The 18,692-nt window shown below is 36.9% G+C and overlaps 1 protein-coding gene across 12 annotated transcripts in view; it reads left to right on the forward strand.

Moving 5' to 3' along the window:
* CNKSR2 (connector enhancer of kinase suppressor of Ras 2) overlaps positions 1–18,692 on the forward strand; it is a 276,921-nt gene that overhangs the window by 178,330 nt on the left and 79,899 nt on the right. For 10 of the 12 annotated variants that reach the window (XM_021080290.1, XM_021080286.1, XM_021080289.1 and 7 more), the window contains 2 exons: positions 5,859–5,948; positions 7,824–8,038. In XM_021080290.1, the coding sequence (XP_020935949.1) occupies positions 5,859–5,948; positions 7,824–8,038 (305 nt within the window). The remainder of the gene's footprint in view (positions 1–5,858; positions 5,949–7,823; positions 8,039–18,692) is intronic. The other 2 variants (XM_021080288.1, XM_021080291.1) reach the window with 1 other exon arrangement.

The raw sequence follows: 18,692 nt of genomic DNA on the forward strand, positions 1-18,692 counted from the left end.
TTTTTAATTCTGCTTGAGTTTATTTTATTTTTTAATCAAAGTATAGTTAATTTACAATGTTGTATTAATTTCAGGTGTACAGCCAAGTGACTTAGTTATCCATAGTCCATTATATACAGGTTGTTAAAAGAGATTGAATATAGTTCCCCATGCTAATATTCTTTAAATTATATTTAGTTTTCTGTTTGTGTTTAATTGCAACTAAATAGTTTATCATTTTTAAAAAAGCTACTTGCCATTACTTTTAGAATAAAATTCAAAGAAAATCCAAAAGTATTTATCTTTGACCTGTTCTCCATTAGACTGCAGTAAGAAATGTAGTGCACAGTTCCTGCCTCTGTAGAGATCCCAGTTAGAAAGCTCCAAATGTGCAAAAGATAGGAAAAGCCAAGTTATAGAATAATAATTTAACTATGAAATACTAGCACAGAGATATCATAAGGCTTATGATAGCATTTCAAATGCACTCTATAATTAATGCTTTCTGCTTAGAGGAATAAAAAATTACTCTCAGAAAGTGGTCAACAAAATTTTTAAATGGGCTTTTACCTTCATGTTTTTATTCTTGACTATTATTATTAATTGTCATTATGAATTAGTAAATAAAGTATCTAAAGAGATACTTTAACATTTTCCAGATTATTTTTCAGAGATTTATTACTAATTTGTATACAATTACATAGGGATGAGTCCGATGTGTTTAATTTAATAAGCCTGAAAAGGTGATATGAGCATAAAAATACTTTGCATGTATTAATAATAGTGTACATTTAAGTCTAGCAATAATGCATGTAGAACTCTTTATTACCAACAACACTAGAGTATCAAACTATAAAGATTTTTTTTCCAATTTAACTTTGCTGTCTTATGAAAGTAAAACATTGCTATATACAAGCAGTGACAAATATTTCCAAGCTGCAGTCAAAGATCTGTATATTTGGAATTAGAAATAATTTAAGCCACTCTTTATTTTTCAGTTTGCCAAAGACTCTTGTTTATATAATAATGCTACCTTCTGTTATTTCTTTAACAGTTTTATTAAATCTCTTTCAATATTTTAACAAAGTAAAAATTTATAAAAGCATTTATTTGTAACAACAATCCCACTCCTCTTAATTGTTATAACAGTCCCACTCCTGAGCATATATCCAGACAAAACTCTAATTTGAAAAGATACATGCACCCCTTTGTTCACAGCAGCACTATTTGCAGGAGCCAAGACATAAATGTCCATTGACAGATGAATGGATAAAGATGTGGTGTGTGTGTGTGGTACTACTCAGCCGTAAAAAAAGAATGAAATAATGCCATTTGCAACAACATGGATGGACCTAGAGGTTATCATACTAAGTAGTCAGAAAGAGACAAAATACCATATGATGTCACTTATACGTGGAATCTAAAATATGCCGCAAATGAACTTATCTACAAAATAGAAACAGACTCACAGACATAGAGAACAGACTTGTGGTTGCCAACAGGGAGGACAGTCGGAGAGGGATGACTTGGGAGTTTGGGTTTAGCAACGGCAAATTATTATAAATAGAATGGATAAACAACAAAGTCCTACTGTATAGCAAGGGAACAATATTCAGTATACTTTGAGAAACCATAATGGAAAAGAATATGAAAAAATGTATATATATGTATAACTGAATCACTTTGCTATACAATAAAAATTAACACAATATTATCAATCAATTATACTTCAATAAAACAAATACACTTTACTTTTAAAAATACTTATTTTGATTTGCATTGCTAAAATTCATAGCTTATATAACCAGTAAAAGCGAAAGCTCGATGTCTCATAAAAGTAATTTTTTTAATGGCCACACCCGCAACACATGGACGTTCCTAGGCCAGGGACTGAATCTAAGCCACAGCAGGTGCAGCAACATGGGATCCTTTAGCCTACTCTGCTGGACTGCGGGTCGAAGCTGCACCTCTGCGGTGTCCCGAGCCACAGCAGTTGGATTCTTAACCCACTGTTCCACAGCAGGAACTCCAAAAGTAATTATATACATACATATATATATATATATATTATATACAATTATATACAAATATATATATAAATACATATATATACACATTTGCTTTTTAGGACCGTACCCATGCACATGGAGGTTCCGAGGCTAGGGGTCGAATCTGAGCTGTAACTGCTGACCTATGCCACAGCCATGGCAATGCAAGATCCGAGCAACGTCTACGACCTACACCACAGCTCACGGCAATGCCAGATCCCTAACCCACTGAGCCAGGCCAGTGATCCAACCAGCATCCTCATGGATGTTAGTCAGATTCGTTAACCACTGAACCATGAGGGGAACTCCCTCCAAAAGTAATTTTAATTAAAACTTCTTGTCTAAGTTTTTTTTTGTCTAATTCAATACATTTTTCTTTTTTTTATTTTAATTTTTTTCCTGCTGTATAGCATGAGGACCAAGTTACTCTTACATGTATACATTTTTTTCCCCATGCTTTGTTCTGTTGCAATATAAGTATCTAGACATAGTTCTCAATGCTACTCAGCAGGATCTCCTTGTAAATCCATTCCAAGTTGTATCCGATAACCCCAAGCTCCTGATCCCTCCCTCTCCCCCCAGGCAGCCACAAGTCTATTCTCCAAGTCCATGATTTTCTTTTCTGTGGAAAGGTTCATTTGTGCTGGATATTAGATACCAGATATGAGTGATATCATATGGTATTTGTCTTTGTCTTTCTGGCTCATTTCACTCAGGATGAGATTCTCTAGTTCCATCCATGTTGCTGCAAATGGCATTATGTCATTCCTTTTTATGGCTGAGTAGTATTCCATTGTGTATATATGCCACATCTTCCGAATCCAATCATCTGTCGATGGACATTTGGGTTGTTTCCATGTCCTGGCTATTGTGAATAGTGCTGCAATGAACATGCGGGTGCATGTGTCTCTTTTAAGTAGAGTTTTGTCCGGATAGATGCCCAAGAGTGGGATTGTGGGGTCATATGGAAGTTCTATGTATAGATTTCTAAGGTATCTCCAAACTGTTCTCCATAGTGGCTGTACCAGCTTACATTCCCACCAGCAGTGCAAGAGGGTTCCCTCTTCTCCACACTCCCTCCGGCACTTGTTATTTGTGGACTTATTAATGATGGCCATTCTGACTAGCGTGAGGTGGAATCTCATGGTAGTTTTGATTTGCATTTCTCTTATAATCAGCGATGTTGAGCATTTTTTCATGTGCTTGTTGGCCATCTATATATCTTCCTTGGAGAACAGTCTATTCAGGTCTTTTGCCCAACAATACATTTTTCTTAATTTTGTACTTTATATTGAATATACAATATACTTCTGTTTAAAAAAATCACTCCATGAAAAGTGTTTAAATCTTCTACAAATTTTTCTCTATGGCTTATGATATAACCAGACATATGAAAGGCTTAATTACAGAGATGACCTAAAATACAATGAATATAATCATACATTTCATATTCCGTGCGTGAAGTGTGTTTCTTCTTGTTTTGTGCATATATATTTGACTCCAAACAACCAGTCAGTTCTTCAAACAGCTTTTTTTTTTTTTTTTTTTTCATAGAGAAAGTAAAACAACTGCTTGTTGCTTGGAATTTTCACTTTTCAAAGATTTTTTTGGTGACCTGAGGAAACAGTGTTAGAGCTGTTAACTGTCTCACTTTCAGTGCCCATGTTGAAATGGAGTTTATTTTAAAAACTAGATTCTAAGGAACTAAGTTGTATGAATTTTGAAAATACAACATTCGTAACATCAACCCTCTGGAGGACTGATTTCTGCAAAGCAGTTGAACAGACATGACAAAAGGAGACCTTTCAGAAAACATTTATGCCATCCTAGATGGGGAGATACATTGACCTGCATCAGCCCACTTAAACTCCCTCTATCAAATTGCAGAGATCTACCCCATAAGAATTTTGGAAACTGAGGTGATGATGTGCACACCTTGAAAGTAACCCATTAAATAAATACTTCATTTGGGGGCTCATTAATAATTTTATCATGTCTAGTTCATCCTCAGACTTTCAAACAGCTTAGGAAAATATACTTAGTAAAGAGTATCAGCATACCTAAAATGCTATAAGGTTGGCACATTTTCCTTGTGAACGTAATGAGCAAGAAGTATCTTAACGGAGTTTTTTAAACTACATGGAGTGTCCATAGCAATTTGATTGTGAAATTTACCTGGGCAAGGAGGGAACTGAAGAGGACACACAGTAACAGAGAGATGCTGAAAGGTGGAAATGTGGGTAGATTAAAGGAGGAAGAATCATTGGACTGGGAGGGCTGTAGAGGGTGTGCTAAAAATACAAAAGGTGGTAGTTGGAAAATGGGGTACTGGAAAGGGCTGTAGCCTTTGCAGGTGACAAGATTAAGCCTATGACTACAGGAATGGGTGGAGGAGAGAACCTCAAGAAACTGAGAGACCAGAATATTGAAGGGAAAATATAGAAGTCACCCCAAATTACTGCACAAGTAGTGTTTGAGTGCCTGGGTTTGAACCATGATACTATACACTTACCAACTGTGTGTCTTTGGCAAGTTACATAACCTGTCCCAGGTTTTTTCATCTGGTAAAATGAGGGTAATAGTATATTTTTCAGAGTTTTGAGAATTAAACATTTTAATACTTAGAAAACCTTAGACAGTATGTGTCTTATGGTAAATGATATATACATGTTAGTACTGTTGTCATGATCACCATAATCATTATTACTCTTATTACTATGACCCAGTCCCCTGTGACTTTTCATTCAGAATATGTTAAGCAACTGTTATGTATCAGGCATTGTGCTAGGTATCCTTAAACTTTTCTATGATTTTCTGTTGGCTGTTTTGTGCTTCAGGAATTTCAAGTTGATCAGAAATAATACACTGCATCCTCACCAAAAAGTTTTCCTTAAAGCCTATGCCATGGGTTCTGCTTGCTAAAGTAAAATGCCGTTTAGTAAGAACACAGACCCAGAGGGAAGTGGGACAGCCTAAGCAGTGATTACTCAGGTCTGGAAACTAGAGTTCACAATAGCAAAAGCCATGTTTGGGGCAGACCCAGCTATAGGATGTATAAGAGAATCTCGCCATGTTGCTGAAGCATGGTGAGGTCCGAAAAGCAGATAGGAGTTAGGAGGCAGTGAAGATGGGAAGTTATTACTGTGGTGTTCTAACATGAAATCATGTTCTGGAAGCAGGTTAAACACAAGGGGCTCCTATCTTGGAGATTGGCTATTAAGATAAAGACACTTGGGCATTGACGAATATGACAGAGATCCAGTTATTGAAAATGAAGTCTGAGTTCCTGTTGTGGCTCAGTGGGTTAAGAACCCGACATTGTCTCCGTGAGGATGAGGGTTTGATCCCTGGCCTCAGTAGGTTAAGGATCCAATGTTGCTGCAAGCTGCAGTATGGCTGTGGTGTAGGCCAGCAGCTGCAGCTCTGATTTAATCTCTAACCTGGAAACTCCCATGTGCCACAGGTGCAGCTGTAGAAAGAAAAAAACAAAAACAAATTAAAAAAAAGAAAAAGAAAATGAAGTCACTAAAATAATGATCCTCTTTGTAAAGGACCACATTCTTAAAGTCTGGGGCTCCTAAGAGAGCAAACCTAGGCTCTTCATTATTCTATATAAAAAGTGCCTTAAGTTTACATTATCACCTGGCCATTTGCCACAGGCAGTTTCACCTTCTGGCTCAAAACACACATATTTTTCATCTTCACAAATGCCAACCATAATGTTGCATATGAGTGAGTGTGTTTTGCAAACTGTAGCTAAAAGTCAGTTTAAGTTTGAGCGGACATGGGGAAGAAAAACAATGTGATGTGAATTTTGTTCTCTGTGTTTAGGCAAGCTACGACCTATATCTATGCCAGTGGAATATAATTGGGTGGGGGACTATGAAGATCCAAATAAGATGAAGAGAGATAGTAGAAGAGGTAAGTGTTCTAGAATTTCAGTGTAGGCTGGGTTGTTACAACGAAAAGCAAATTTAAATGTTTTTTTAAATAGGATGTTATGGCTTCAGTGGAAAACTGTTCATTCTCTCATTGACTTTATGATACACCTAAACCAACTCAGACCAACCTTTAACTATCTCAATCTCTTATTAAGTAGATATCTTCTCTGAATGCCTCCTAAGGGATTCAGGGTAGATAAGTACACTGTAAAAAATTAATATCTGATTGTTATTTGAAAGTTAATACTTAGAAAACAAGGTCAGAAGTGTGAAACTGCATAAAAGAATTAAGTTCAGCAAATAGGAAGAGTTTGTGATCATTCCCCATTGGTCCGCAATGCATCTTCGTTACTTTTGTATTGATATAACCTTAAATTGAGCTTTGAAGCACATGGGTAAAAGCTAATAGAAACTGGGCCAGTGACTCTAATGAAAACCATATAAAAATGGAAAAAAACTGCTTTGCTTTTTTTCTCTTCTGTTTGCTGTTCAGGGTTATCTTCTTACTTGGGGGTGGGCTACACTTGAAGTATCTTCCAAAAGTAAGTTTTTATGTTCACTTATCCTGCTATTGAGATGAGCAGTAAAGAGAGCAACTGGAAGTCTCACTGCTAAACGGGATTCAGCCAAGTGTGGAATGGTGGGCCCAGTGGGTCATGCTGCTACTTCCATTTTCTGAAATGAGATCTATAAGGTTGTAGATGAAAAAGAAAATAAAACAAAGCAAAAAACTTCATAGAACCTAAACTCACTAAGTTTCCCTTAGAGTATGTTTAACTCATTTGCTTATTATTTCTAGTCAGTGTGCAGAATTTATTTCATTAATGTACAGATCCACAGAATACACAGGGGTAAGCAAGCAAGAATATTTGCTTCTGGAGTTCCCGTCGTGGCTCAGTGGTTAACGAATCCGACTAGGAACCACGAGATTGCGGGTTCGATCCCTGGCCTCGCTCAGTGGGTTAAGGATCCGGCGTTGCCGTGAGCTGTGGTGCAGGTCGCAGACGCGGCTCGGATTCCGCATTGCTGTGGCTCTGGTGTAGGCTGGCGGCTACAGCTCTGATTGGACCCCTGGCCCGGGAACTTCCATAAGCCCTAGAAAAAGGCAAAAAGACAAAAAAAAAAAAAAAAAAAAAAAAAAGAATATTTGCTTCATTGGTCTTCTGAACACTTGTTTTATAGAGCAAGCTTTGCTGAAAATGTTGGTAAATATAGGAACATTGACAGATTCCTTGACATCTATGCATTCACTCCCATTTTCCAAACTTCAGTTTCTAACCTCATCTGTTTTATAGAATTAATCAAGAAAAACATAACAAGAGAAACACTTATATGCTATCTCTGTCACTCTTTTGGGACTTGATATGATAGTGATATGTTGGGGGGAAAAAAAGCCTTATGAAGTACCAAGTACTGGCTGTCAATTTAAGCATAGATTTTATGAACTAAAGTTTCTTCATTATTGGTCCATAACGAGAGCTTTAACTTTTCCAAGGATGCATTCTAGCTTGCCAGAGGTCAGTGTTTGTCATTAAATTTTAGCAGAATCTCCCTGGGGGAGCTCGTTAAAAATTTTATGAGTCACATACCCAGGATTTCTGGTTTAAGTTCCATAGGTGCTTCTGATATAGTTGGTTCAGAGCTAAAACTTGAAGAAATAATCTATAGGCTATCTATTTCCTATTGCCCTGTGATCCCAAATAATTAAGATCCTCTATAGTTTCATTGCAAAGTTATTTTATAAATGAAATCAAGTTACATTTCTGAAATGAAATCTAATAACACAGTTAAGAAAGAATGAGAAGTTTGGAATACTTGCATATTTACATTTGTATATTTATCTTTTTTTGTATAGAAAACTCTCTACTCCGCTATATGAGCAATGAAAAAATTGCTCAAGAAGAATACATGTTTCAGAGAAACAGCAAGAAAGACACAGGGAAGAAGTCTAAAAAGAAGGGGGATAAGAGTAGTAGCCCGACTCACTATTCGTTGCTACCTAGTTTGCAAATGGATGCACTAAGACAAGACATCATGGGCACGCCTGTGCCAGAGACCACACTGTACCATGTAAGTAAAATTTCAAAGACTCTATGATAATGCTTTTATTGGCAGACTAGCAAATGACTCTTTGGGATAAATTCCAGATTATTTATTTTTATCCTCTTGCCAGATTTTGACAGAAGATCCTAAATTTAGTTTTTATGCCCTTTAAAAATGATGGTTTATTGATTTGTTCTTCAGTGCATATTATATGTTCAGTGAGTTCATATGTTGTAGCAGGTTATATTTTTAATGAAATAAGTTAATATGCAAGGAATTGGTGGAGAATAATTAATTAGCTGATCAATCATTCATGTGAGAGTACGCAGTAAATGAAGAGCTATAGAGTTCAGCATTAAAGATAGGATGTTTAATATATTCATGATTTCATTGTAAAATGAGCATCTTCTATGCACTAGACAGGGAGTATAGTGCTCGAGGTCGAAATGGAAGACATAGCACACACCACTATGTGGTAAGAAAGACACACAAGAATCCCAGTACAGTTTGTAATGGGTGGTTGCAAGAAGTGTAGGAGGACCCTAGGAGAAGAAGGGCCTTCTTGGGAAGTAAGAAAAGCCTTCAGAATGGGGAGCACTTGGGTGAAGAGTGAAAGCTGAGTAGCACTATTTTGTGGGAAGGCACATGGAGGTTTGCAACAAATGTGTGCCAGTATGGCATGTTCCAGGGACTTCATGTGGCTCAGAATTACTGGTTCATTCAAAACTGAGGAAAAGCATGTGAGAAGGGGCAGTAGATGGGCCCCTAGAGAGGTAGGCAGGGCTTAGATCAGGAATTTTGTGTATTTAGGCTCTTTTCTGCAGTGGTGAAGAGCAACTGGAGAATTTTGACCCTGGGGACTGCCTGATGAGATTGGCCTTTAGGATCTCGCTGGTGCAGAGTGTGAACAAAGAGAGATGAGGCTAAAGGCAGGGTGGTTAAGCCCAAGCTAGATGGATAATGAGAAACTAGGACAATGGCTGTGTGGAGGCTGAGAATCTTGTTAGCCAAAACATTCGATTCACAGAATCAAACCAATTTTACGACATTTTGGTTGAAAGGGAGTTTGATGTGCGAATAGAACTATAGCTTCTTATAGGAAGCCCTTGAAAAGCATGGGCTGGGGGGTTTTAAATAATTTGAACAACTATGCTTTGTGTTCACAGTATAAAAAAAAATACATTTTTTCTGCCACTTCTGTAGAAGGTAGACTGTCTCGATATAGTCTATAGGATGTGAAAGTTAGTAACTTACACTTGAGTTGCTTTTCTGAGTTTATCTATTCAATCACCCAGTTACTTATCCTATAGTTCTCTCATAAAACTAAAGTGTAAAAAAATATTTTCACTTATTTGAGTTGAAGTAGGAGTGCAGTTAGCACTCATGGGTGCTCATTCTCAAACTTCTCCTGTCCCCAGTTACATACCCCTAACTTGTTCCTCTCCAAGAGAATAGTGCCCGTATCAAAACCTGCTACTTTAAATAACTGACAAATCAGGCTATTGTTTTTTCCACAGACATTTGCAGTCATTCTGAAGTCAATACTCAGAGCCGTATGACGAGGGCCACTTTTGCTCCCATTGGTCAGAAATGCCGAACTGTCCCTAGAATCTGGTGTTTTAGTCAGAAGTAATAAAGATCTAAACATAAGAGACAGCTGGCCTATTCGAGAGGGAAGTTGGTAGTGAGAGATGAGGCTAGAGAGGGCAGAAGAGGCCACTTCACCAGAGCATGTAAACTACTAAAGGGTTTGGGTTTATCCTAAGACGAGTGATAAGCCATTGAAGGCTCATTTAAACACTCAGCCTGTGTCATTCTGTTGTGCACATCCGGACAGGAGTATACTGTGTGAGGTGAGGAAGGAAAATAACTGAGTCTTGTGGACTTTTGAGGATTTAAACTATGGAAGAGAGTAAAGGGTGAAACTGTTCATCAGAAATATAGTGAGTATTGTCTTGGAGTATAAATTGTTACCACCTTTCTGAAAGGCATTGTTTAGTTAAATATATCAAGAACCTGGTCAACTTCACTTCTAGAAGTTTATTCCAAGACAGAAATCTGAGCCAACTTTAACTTCCTACTTTTATTCCATGTCCTAAGTCTATAACATGGTATTTCCTAGATAAATGATATTTATCCCAACGAATTCCTGACAGAGGGACAGCACGGGGTAAGGAATATTGTTAATCAGAGAGGAAGTCCTGCCATGTAACACTGACCCACTAATTTCATAGTGAAAGGCTGCACATCTTCTAATTCTATTCCCTGGTTTAAAAGAAGCTAAATAATTGTTATCCCCAGAATGCATGTTAAATGCCTAAAACCAGTGTTCAAAAAGAAAAAACACCGATTGGTGGGTTTTTTATTAGACTCTTAAATTCCTTTGAGGACCTTACTTGGATTTATTTAGTACTTTCACAGTTATCAAGGGAGTTTCCACATTTGTTGTCTTTTGAACCTCACAACAACTGTATTTCCAAATGATAAAACTCAAATTCAGAAAGGTTAAGTGATTTATCCAAAGTTGTATTGCAAAATAATGGAAGAGTAAGGATTAGAACCCAAAGCATCTACTGCAGAGATCTCTTCACACTCTGTCCTGGTCCTCCATGCATGGCGGGCATTGCATTCACCAATGAGTTTGTGCTTTGATGACTCAAGTGAATTTTGAAAAAGTTGGACTCGAAGAAACTTGAGAGTTTATATGTTGATTTTAATAACATTTTCGGTAACTGGATTGATTTCTACCCAGGTTTCTCTTTTGCTCTCTGTGACTATTTTTTATTAAGTTCAAAAAAACACACAGAGCTGCTGCTGTAATAAAGCCAGGTAGTTATTCAGCATGATCTACTACTGAGATCTCGGGGTATTATAGTTAAATTTGCATGGACTTCTTAGGTAAAATAATGTATACTTAAATGATTGCTTTTTTTATTTCACAGGAATTTTTGTTTTATTTTTTAATCTCTATGTACATACTTATTGAAAATAAAAGGATGTTTCCTTATGTTAATTTTTGTAAAATATAAGATCAATATCAATATGTGATCCAATCATCTCTGTGATGAATCACTAGTCTTTACTCTTGCCAGTTATTCCTTTGGATAACACAGCTATTTTTTAATGAAATAGCACTTAATTAATGATGGCCATTCTGACTGGTGTGAGGTGGTATCTCATGGTAGTTTTGATTTGCATTTCTCTTATAATCAGCGATGTTGAGCATTTTTTCATGTGTTTGTTGGCCATCTGTATATCTTCTTTGGAGAAATGTCTATTCAAGTCTTTTGCCCATTTTTCCATTGATTGATTGGCTTTTTCGCTGTTGGGTTGTATAAGTTGTTTATATATTCTAGAGATTAAGCCCTTGTCCGTTGCATCATTTGAAACTATTTTCTCCCATTCTGTAAGTTGTCTTTCTGTTTTCTTTTTGGTTTCCTTTGCTGTGCAAAAGCTTTTCAGTTTGATGAGGTCCCATGGGTTTATTTTTGCTCTAATTTCTATTGCTTTGGGAGACTGCCCTGAGAAAATATTCATGATGTTGATGTCAGAGAGTGTTTTGCCTATGTTTTCTTCTAGGAGTTTGATGGTGTCCTGTCGTATATTTAAGTCTTTCAGCCATTTGCAGTTTATTTTTGTGCATGGTGTGAGGGTGTGTTCTAGTTTCATTGCTTTGCATGCAGCTGTCCAGGTTTCCCAGCAATGCTTGCTGAGTAGACTTTCTTTTTCCCATTTTATGTTCTTGCCTCCCTTGTCAAAGATTAATTGACCATAGGTGTCAGGGTTTATTTCCGGATTCTCTCTTCTGTTCCATTGGTCTGTCTATCTGTTTTGATACCAGTACCACACTGTTTTGATGACTGTGGCTTTGTAGTATTTCTTGAAGTCTGGGAGAGTGATGCCTCCTGCTTGGTTTTTGTTTCTCAGAATTGCTTTGGCAATTCTGGGTCTTTTGTTGTTCCATATAAATGTTTGGATTGTTTGTTCTAGTTCTGTGAAAAATGTCATGGGTAATTTGATAGGGATTGCATTGAATCTGTAGATTGCTTTGGGTAGTATGGCCAAATAACAAGCTGGAGAGGCTGTGGAGAAAAGGGAACCCTCCTGCACTGCTGGTGGGAATGTAAACTGGTACAGCCACTATGGAGAACAGTTTGGAGATACCTTAGAAATCTATACATAGAACTTCCATATGACCCCACAATCCCACTCTTGGGCATCTATCCAGACAAAACTCTACTTAAAAGAGACACATGCACCCGCATGTTCATTGCAGCACTATTCACAATAGCCAGGACATGGAAACAACCCAAATGTCCATCGACAGATGATTGGATTCGGAAGAGGTGGTACATATACACAATGGAATACTACTCAGCCATAAAAAGGAATGACATAATGCCATTTGCAGCAACATGGATGGAACTAGAGAATCTCATCCTGAGTGAAATGAGCCAGAAAGACAAAGACAAATACCATATGATATCACTTATAACTGGACTCTAATATCCAGCACAAATGAACCTTTCCACAGAAAAGAAAATCATGGACTTGGAGAAGAGACTTGTGGCTGCCTGATGGGAGGGGGAAGGAGTGGGAGGGATTGGGAGCTTGGGCTTATCAGACACAACCTAGAATAGATTTACAAGGAGATCCTGCTGAATAGCATTGAGAACTATGTCTAGATACTCATGTTGCAACAGAAGAAAGGGTGGGGGAAAAATGTAATTGTAATGTATACATGTAAGGATAACCTGACCCCCTTGCTGTACAGTGGGAAAATAAAAAAAATTATTAATAAAAAAAAAAAGAAATAGCACTTAAGTGGAAGAGGACCATAAAGATTGAACACTGAATTTCACAGGCTGCTATCTCTGCTGTAATACTAGCTAGCTCCATGTGGCCCAAGTTGAAATTTAGAGAAAATTTAGTCAAATTTAATAGCAGGATCAGAATTAAATACCCTTAAACAATTTGCTAAAGGGGCGTGGGGGTGTGTGTGTAGGGTATTTCTTATAAGCAGACCTAGATCGTAATGCCTATTAGTCTGTTCTGGGAAGCAGCCCAATAAAAATACACAAAGCCAGGTAAATACAATTTGATTTCAGTGTGACTCATTCCTCTTAGCAATTATAGTAGAAATTTTTATATAATAATAAAGAAGTTTTAAATGTTTATATTATTGTGAAATACATAATTTTAATTTTTATTCTATATATTTGTTATTCCAGTTAACGTATTTTTTTCTTGAATTTATTTGAAAGGAAAGCATTCAGTATGCTATAACTACCCTCGTCATCCACCAGGCTTTGCTACCTCTTTCCTTTTTGGCATGTTCTTCCCTCTACTGAGAATGCTTCTACCCCATCTTTCCCCCAGACTGACTCCTATTTAGACCTGAAATTGCGGAGAGACTTTCTGACCACTATTCCCTAAACTCAATCAGTTTCTCCTATTATAGTCTCAATATTCTGTATGTTTTCTTTGAAACCTTTCTTATGATTTGTAATTATATATTTATTTCTGTGATTATCTGCTTAGTGTCTTTCTTCACTCTACTTGGTAGGAATGGCATGTCCATGGCTGGTAAGGACAATTTCTCCTTTTTGATCAGCAGTATATTTCAGTACCTAGTCTAGGTCTAGGACCTTATAAGTACTTAATAAAAATGTGATAAATAATCAAATGAGTGAATCAAATGAGTGAATCAGTGCCTTAGTATCTCTCAGTTGATGTCCTCAACCTACAAAAACAGAGCCACTTCCATGTCCTATGCCAGCCCTGCCCAGTTGAGTGTGTTCATAGTGGAACTTTTTACCATAAGCTCAGTGTCTCGTGTGCCTGGGGAGAGTCATAGGGCTCTGAATGTTTTTTGTCTTATTTGCCTAGTCCACATAACTAAATTCCACTTTGTTTTATCCATTAACTTTTTTTTTAATTTATTTTTTATTGTTATTTCCCCCAACACACTTTTTTTTTCCACTATACAGCATGAGGACCCAGTTACACATACATGTATACATAATTTTTTCTCCCATTGTCGTGCTGTGTTGTAAGTATCTAGACATAGTTCTCAGTGCTACATAGCAGGATCTCATTGTTAATCCATTCCAAAAGCAATAGTTTGCATCCCTTAACCTCAAGCTCCCAATCCCTCCCACTCCCTCCCACCAGGCAACCACAAGTCTATTCTCCAAGTCCATGATTTTCTTTTCTGTGGAAAGGTTCATCTGTGCTGTATATTAGATACCAGATATGAGTGATATCATATGGTATTTGTCTTTCTCTTTCTGACTTATTTCACTCAGTATGAAAGTCTCTCGTTCTATCCATGGTGCTGCAAATGGCATTATTTTGTTCTTTTTTATGACTGAGTAGTATTCCATTGTGTATATATACCACATCTTCCTAATCCAATTGTCTGTCGATGGACATTTGGGGTGTTTCCAGCTCTGCTATTGTGAATAGTGCTGCAATGAACATGCGGGTGCATGTGTCTTTTTCAAGGAAAGTTTTGTCCAGATGTATGCCCAAGAGTGGGATTGCTGGATCATATGGTAATTCTATGTATAGATTTCTAAGGTACCTCCATACTGTTCTCCATAGTGGCTGTACCAGCTTACATTCCCACCAAGAGTGCAGGAGGGTTCCCTTTTTTCCACACCCCCTCCAGAACTTGTTATTTGTGGGCTTATTAGTGGTGGCCATTCTGACTGGTATGAGGTGGTATCTCATGGTAGTTTTGATTTACATTTCTCTAATAATCAGTGATGTTGAGCATTTTTTCATGTGCTTAAACAGACCAATCACTAGAAATGAAATTGAATATGTCATAAAAACACTTCCTACAAATAAAAGTCCAGGACCAGATGGCTTCACAGGTGAATTCTATCAAACATACAAAGAGGAACTGGTGCCCATCCCCCTTAAACTTTTTCAAAAGGTTGAAGAAGAAGGAACACTCCCAAAGACATACTATGATGCCACCATCACCCTAATTCCAAAACCAGACAAAGATACAACCAAAAAAGAAAACTATAGACCAATATCTTTGATGAATATAGATGCAAAATTTCTCGACAAAATTTTAGCCAACTGAATCCAACAACATATCAACAAGATCATACAACATGACCAGGTGAGATTCATCCCAGGGTCACAAGGATGGTTCAGCATACGCAAATCAATCAACATCATACACCACATTAACAAAAGAAAAGTCAAAAACCATATGATCATCTCAATAGATGCAGAAAAAGCATTTGACGAAGTCCAACATCCATTTATTATAAAAACTCTCACCAAAGTGGGTATAGAGGGAACATTCCTTAACATAATCAAAGCCATTTATGACAAACCCACAGCAAATGTAATACTCAATGGAGAAAAATTGAAAGCCTTCCCATTAACTTTCCATTTCACTCCAGAGATTGGAACTCTGCCCTTATTGCCACCTCCTCCAAGGAGTGTTTGGCTGGTTTACTGACAAAGAGGACAGACCACCCACCCATTTCAAAGACTATTGGAAGCACCTCATAATTTACACTCACCATGTTGGGCTCCCAATCAAAGCAGGTCCCAGTTTGCACCTTTAAACAGGGTGATTTACAGGACTTCTCTGCTGCACAGGTGCCACCATTGCAACAGGTTTAGCTCCCCTCAGCCTCACCGCCTCTGCTCCATCTCAGAGCCTCAGGCCCAGCTAGTTCTTGCTCTGTGCCTGTCACTGCCGTCTCATTATGGAGGTCACAATATGCCTGTCAGCCAAGCATGTTCTGCTATTTTTCTGCAGAGTGTGACTTTATTTTACCTAGTCACTGATTTTCTGTCTGAAAATGTGGGAGCTGTTAGCAACCAAAGCCCTTGTCTGACCTGAAAGCACATGAAGAAAAGGCAGGCAGCAATGTGTGTGTGTGTGTGTGTGTGTGTGTGTGTGTTTATGCGCATGCATGCACACATGAGAAATCCAAATGTAGTGATAAAGGCCTTTAAATATGATTAGGTTTAGGACATTTTTTCGCTTAATATAATGACTATATGGCACCTTGCTCTCACATTAAAGCTGTTGAGCTAAATCCATAAACAAAATAATAATTTATTTTAAATCTACATGCTGAGATGCCAGTAAAATTTGATGATCAATCTAGGCAACATATAGATATACTTTCATAAACTGAATAATGTGATTTTAGGTGGCTTATTTAAAACAGATTTTGAGTAGGTGTTAAAAAATCTGGACAATTCATTTCATAACATTCCAACATTTGTGTGGCTTGTCTTAGTTATTTAGAATATAACTGCAAACATTGTTACTGTTTTACCTCTAATAAGTACTTTTAGCCATTTTCATCAAACTGTGAAGGGATTTTTGGTGAACTTTCTGGAGGAAGAAGGTGGGGAGCTGTTAAAAGACATTTTAAAAAATTTAACAAGTAAATAAACATGAAACAGATACTAATCAAAGTAATTTGCAAATTTTGACTCACTTCATCCTAAAAAACCTAGGGGGAAGGCGCTGATATTACCCTATTTTACAGATTAAGAAGCTGCGGCACATGGATTAGTAAATGGTTAAGTGGTAGGCTGGGATTTGAACATTGGCAGTTTGTCTCTTACACACTAGAATGGGCAATACTACCATCAATAGTAAACATGTTCAATTCTTTGCTGTTCTTTTATGTAAATGGAAGGTTTCTGATTTAATATTTACTCCCATTACCATCTTATCCCACTTGCTTATATTTAGACTTTCGGATACACAATAATAAGAAATAAGGGAAAATACTTTTCTTTGTGAAATATTTAAATCTCAAGAGCTTTTCTTTATTTGTTTATTTAAAAATTTTAATTTGTAGAACTATTTCTCATTTGTCCTGTTTCAAATTGCCTCTCAAAAAGTACCATAATTTAGCAGAAACTCAACAGCAATTCCAGTAGTGCCAACCATCTTTAAGGCCCAAAAAATGCTGTGGAATATATATCAATAATATTGCCACTGCTACTATTAATAATAGTTAATATTTACCTGTTGCTTACTAAGTTCCTATAATAAGAAGGTACATACATAATTTCATTGAATCCTCAAATTGACCTTCTGAGGCCACTACTATTATTGCTACTATTCTTTCTATTTTGAAGAACTGAAACACAGAATTTATCTTGCTCATGGTCATGCAGCCAGAAAGTAGCAGGCTTGAAATATGAGTACAAGCAGTCCGGCTCCAAGACTCAGATTTTTAGATGAATGAAACCTTTTCTGCTTATAAGGATTTTATCATCTATTAGGGAAGCTGGAGCTATTATGATCACGAAGATGGAAAATATGCTATATTGTCAGCCTGTAAACATTTATACTTAAATTTATTTAGTTATAAAGGTTGGCTTATGTAATATCTGTCTGAAATAGCTGCATTGTTTCAGGATCAATGTAACTAAAATAAGAGTGCTGTTAGTTTCAGTGACTAGATAACCATATCTGAGCTAACAGTTGTTTATAACAACCGCTTTCTCCACACTTTGACTTTACTCACCTAGATGACAGCCATGGTGTAGTGTGACATGATGTTTCTCCTCACCAGGGTGTGCAGACATTTTAGATATACATTCTAAATATTATTACATTCATATTATATGTACTCTCTGATTCCTGTGGATGACTTAATTATTTCTAGACCTCTAATGCCAAATTCATAGTAGCACTTGCAAAGCCCTGCATGGGTCTAGCCTGACTATGACAAGTGATTCTCATTGGAGCACTTCACTAGAGCAGTGATTCTTGAACTATGGGCTGTTCTTGGCGAACGGCTCCTGATGGCTGAGGCTTGGTGCAGAAATGGCAGTCCTTTTTTTTTTTTTTTTTTTTTTTTTTTGATTCTTATGGGCAAATAACACAGAATTTCATTTTCACGTGTGACTAGATATTGCTTACTACTAACTACTAAATGATTTAAAAAGATTATAAATTGAATAATCCTAAAGTAATGCATTAGTAGAATTTACTGAATCATCTAATTCACTGTTTTTCCAAGAAGCCCAGTATCCATGCAACTGACAATGTAGTTGTGCTCTTACTGTACAAGCCCAAGTGTTGATGGTTTACTTCCGACAGTTTTCAGGAAGAATGCTATGTTGGTACGTCATCAGGATTTTTTAAAGTTACCAAGAGTTTTCACTTGCTGGTTTTTTATTATAAATTATCATTAGACTTCATCACTATTGATTTTAGTTTGTTTTCATTCCCTTGGTTTACCTTCTGGCATGTTGTAATCTATATTACCCACAATTTTCTAAAAATGATACTATGAGTCATACACACCCTACAGTACTTTTACAGTCATGTTCTATTGGTATTACCTAGTTAATTTTCCATTGGAAACTAGGAACAAATAGACTATGGAGTCTTTGGGCCTGTCTTAGAGGGTCATAATCAAAAACTGTTGAGACCCACCTTAAATACAGATATGTGGTTTGTTGTTGTTGTTGTTGTTGTTTTAGTAGAAGAAAAGAAAACAAATCTTGGCTTTACTTGTCTATAAAATATGAAAGAGTTTTATGGAGTGCAAGCCCATGAAGAAGTCTAAGAAGAAAATTCACTTGTGTTTCCTGACCCATTTATTCTAATAGTTATTTTTGTGAGAACTACGAAAAAGAAATCATGTTCCTCCTCCACCACAACAGGTGT

Source organism: Sus scrofa, chromosome X, assembly GCF_000003025.6.
Source record: "Sus scrofa isolate TJ Tabasco breed Duroc chromosome X, Sscrofa11.1, whole genome shotgun sequence".
Taxonomy (NCBI): domain Eukaryota; kingdom Metazoa; phylum Chordata; class Mammalia; order Artiodactyla; family Suidae; genus Sus; species Sus scrofa.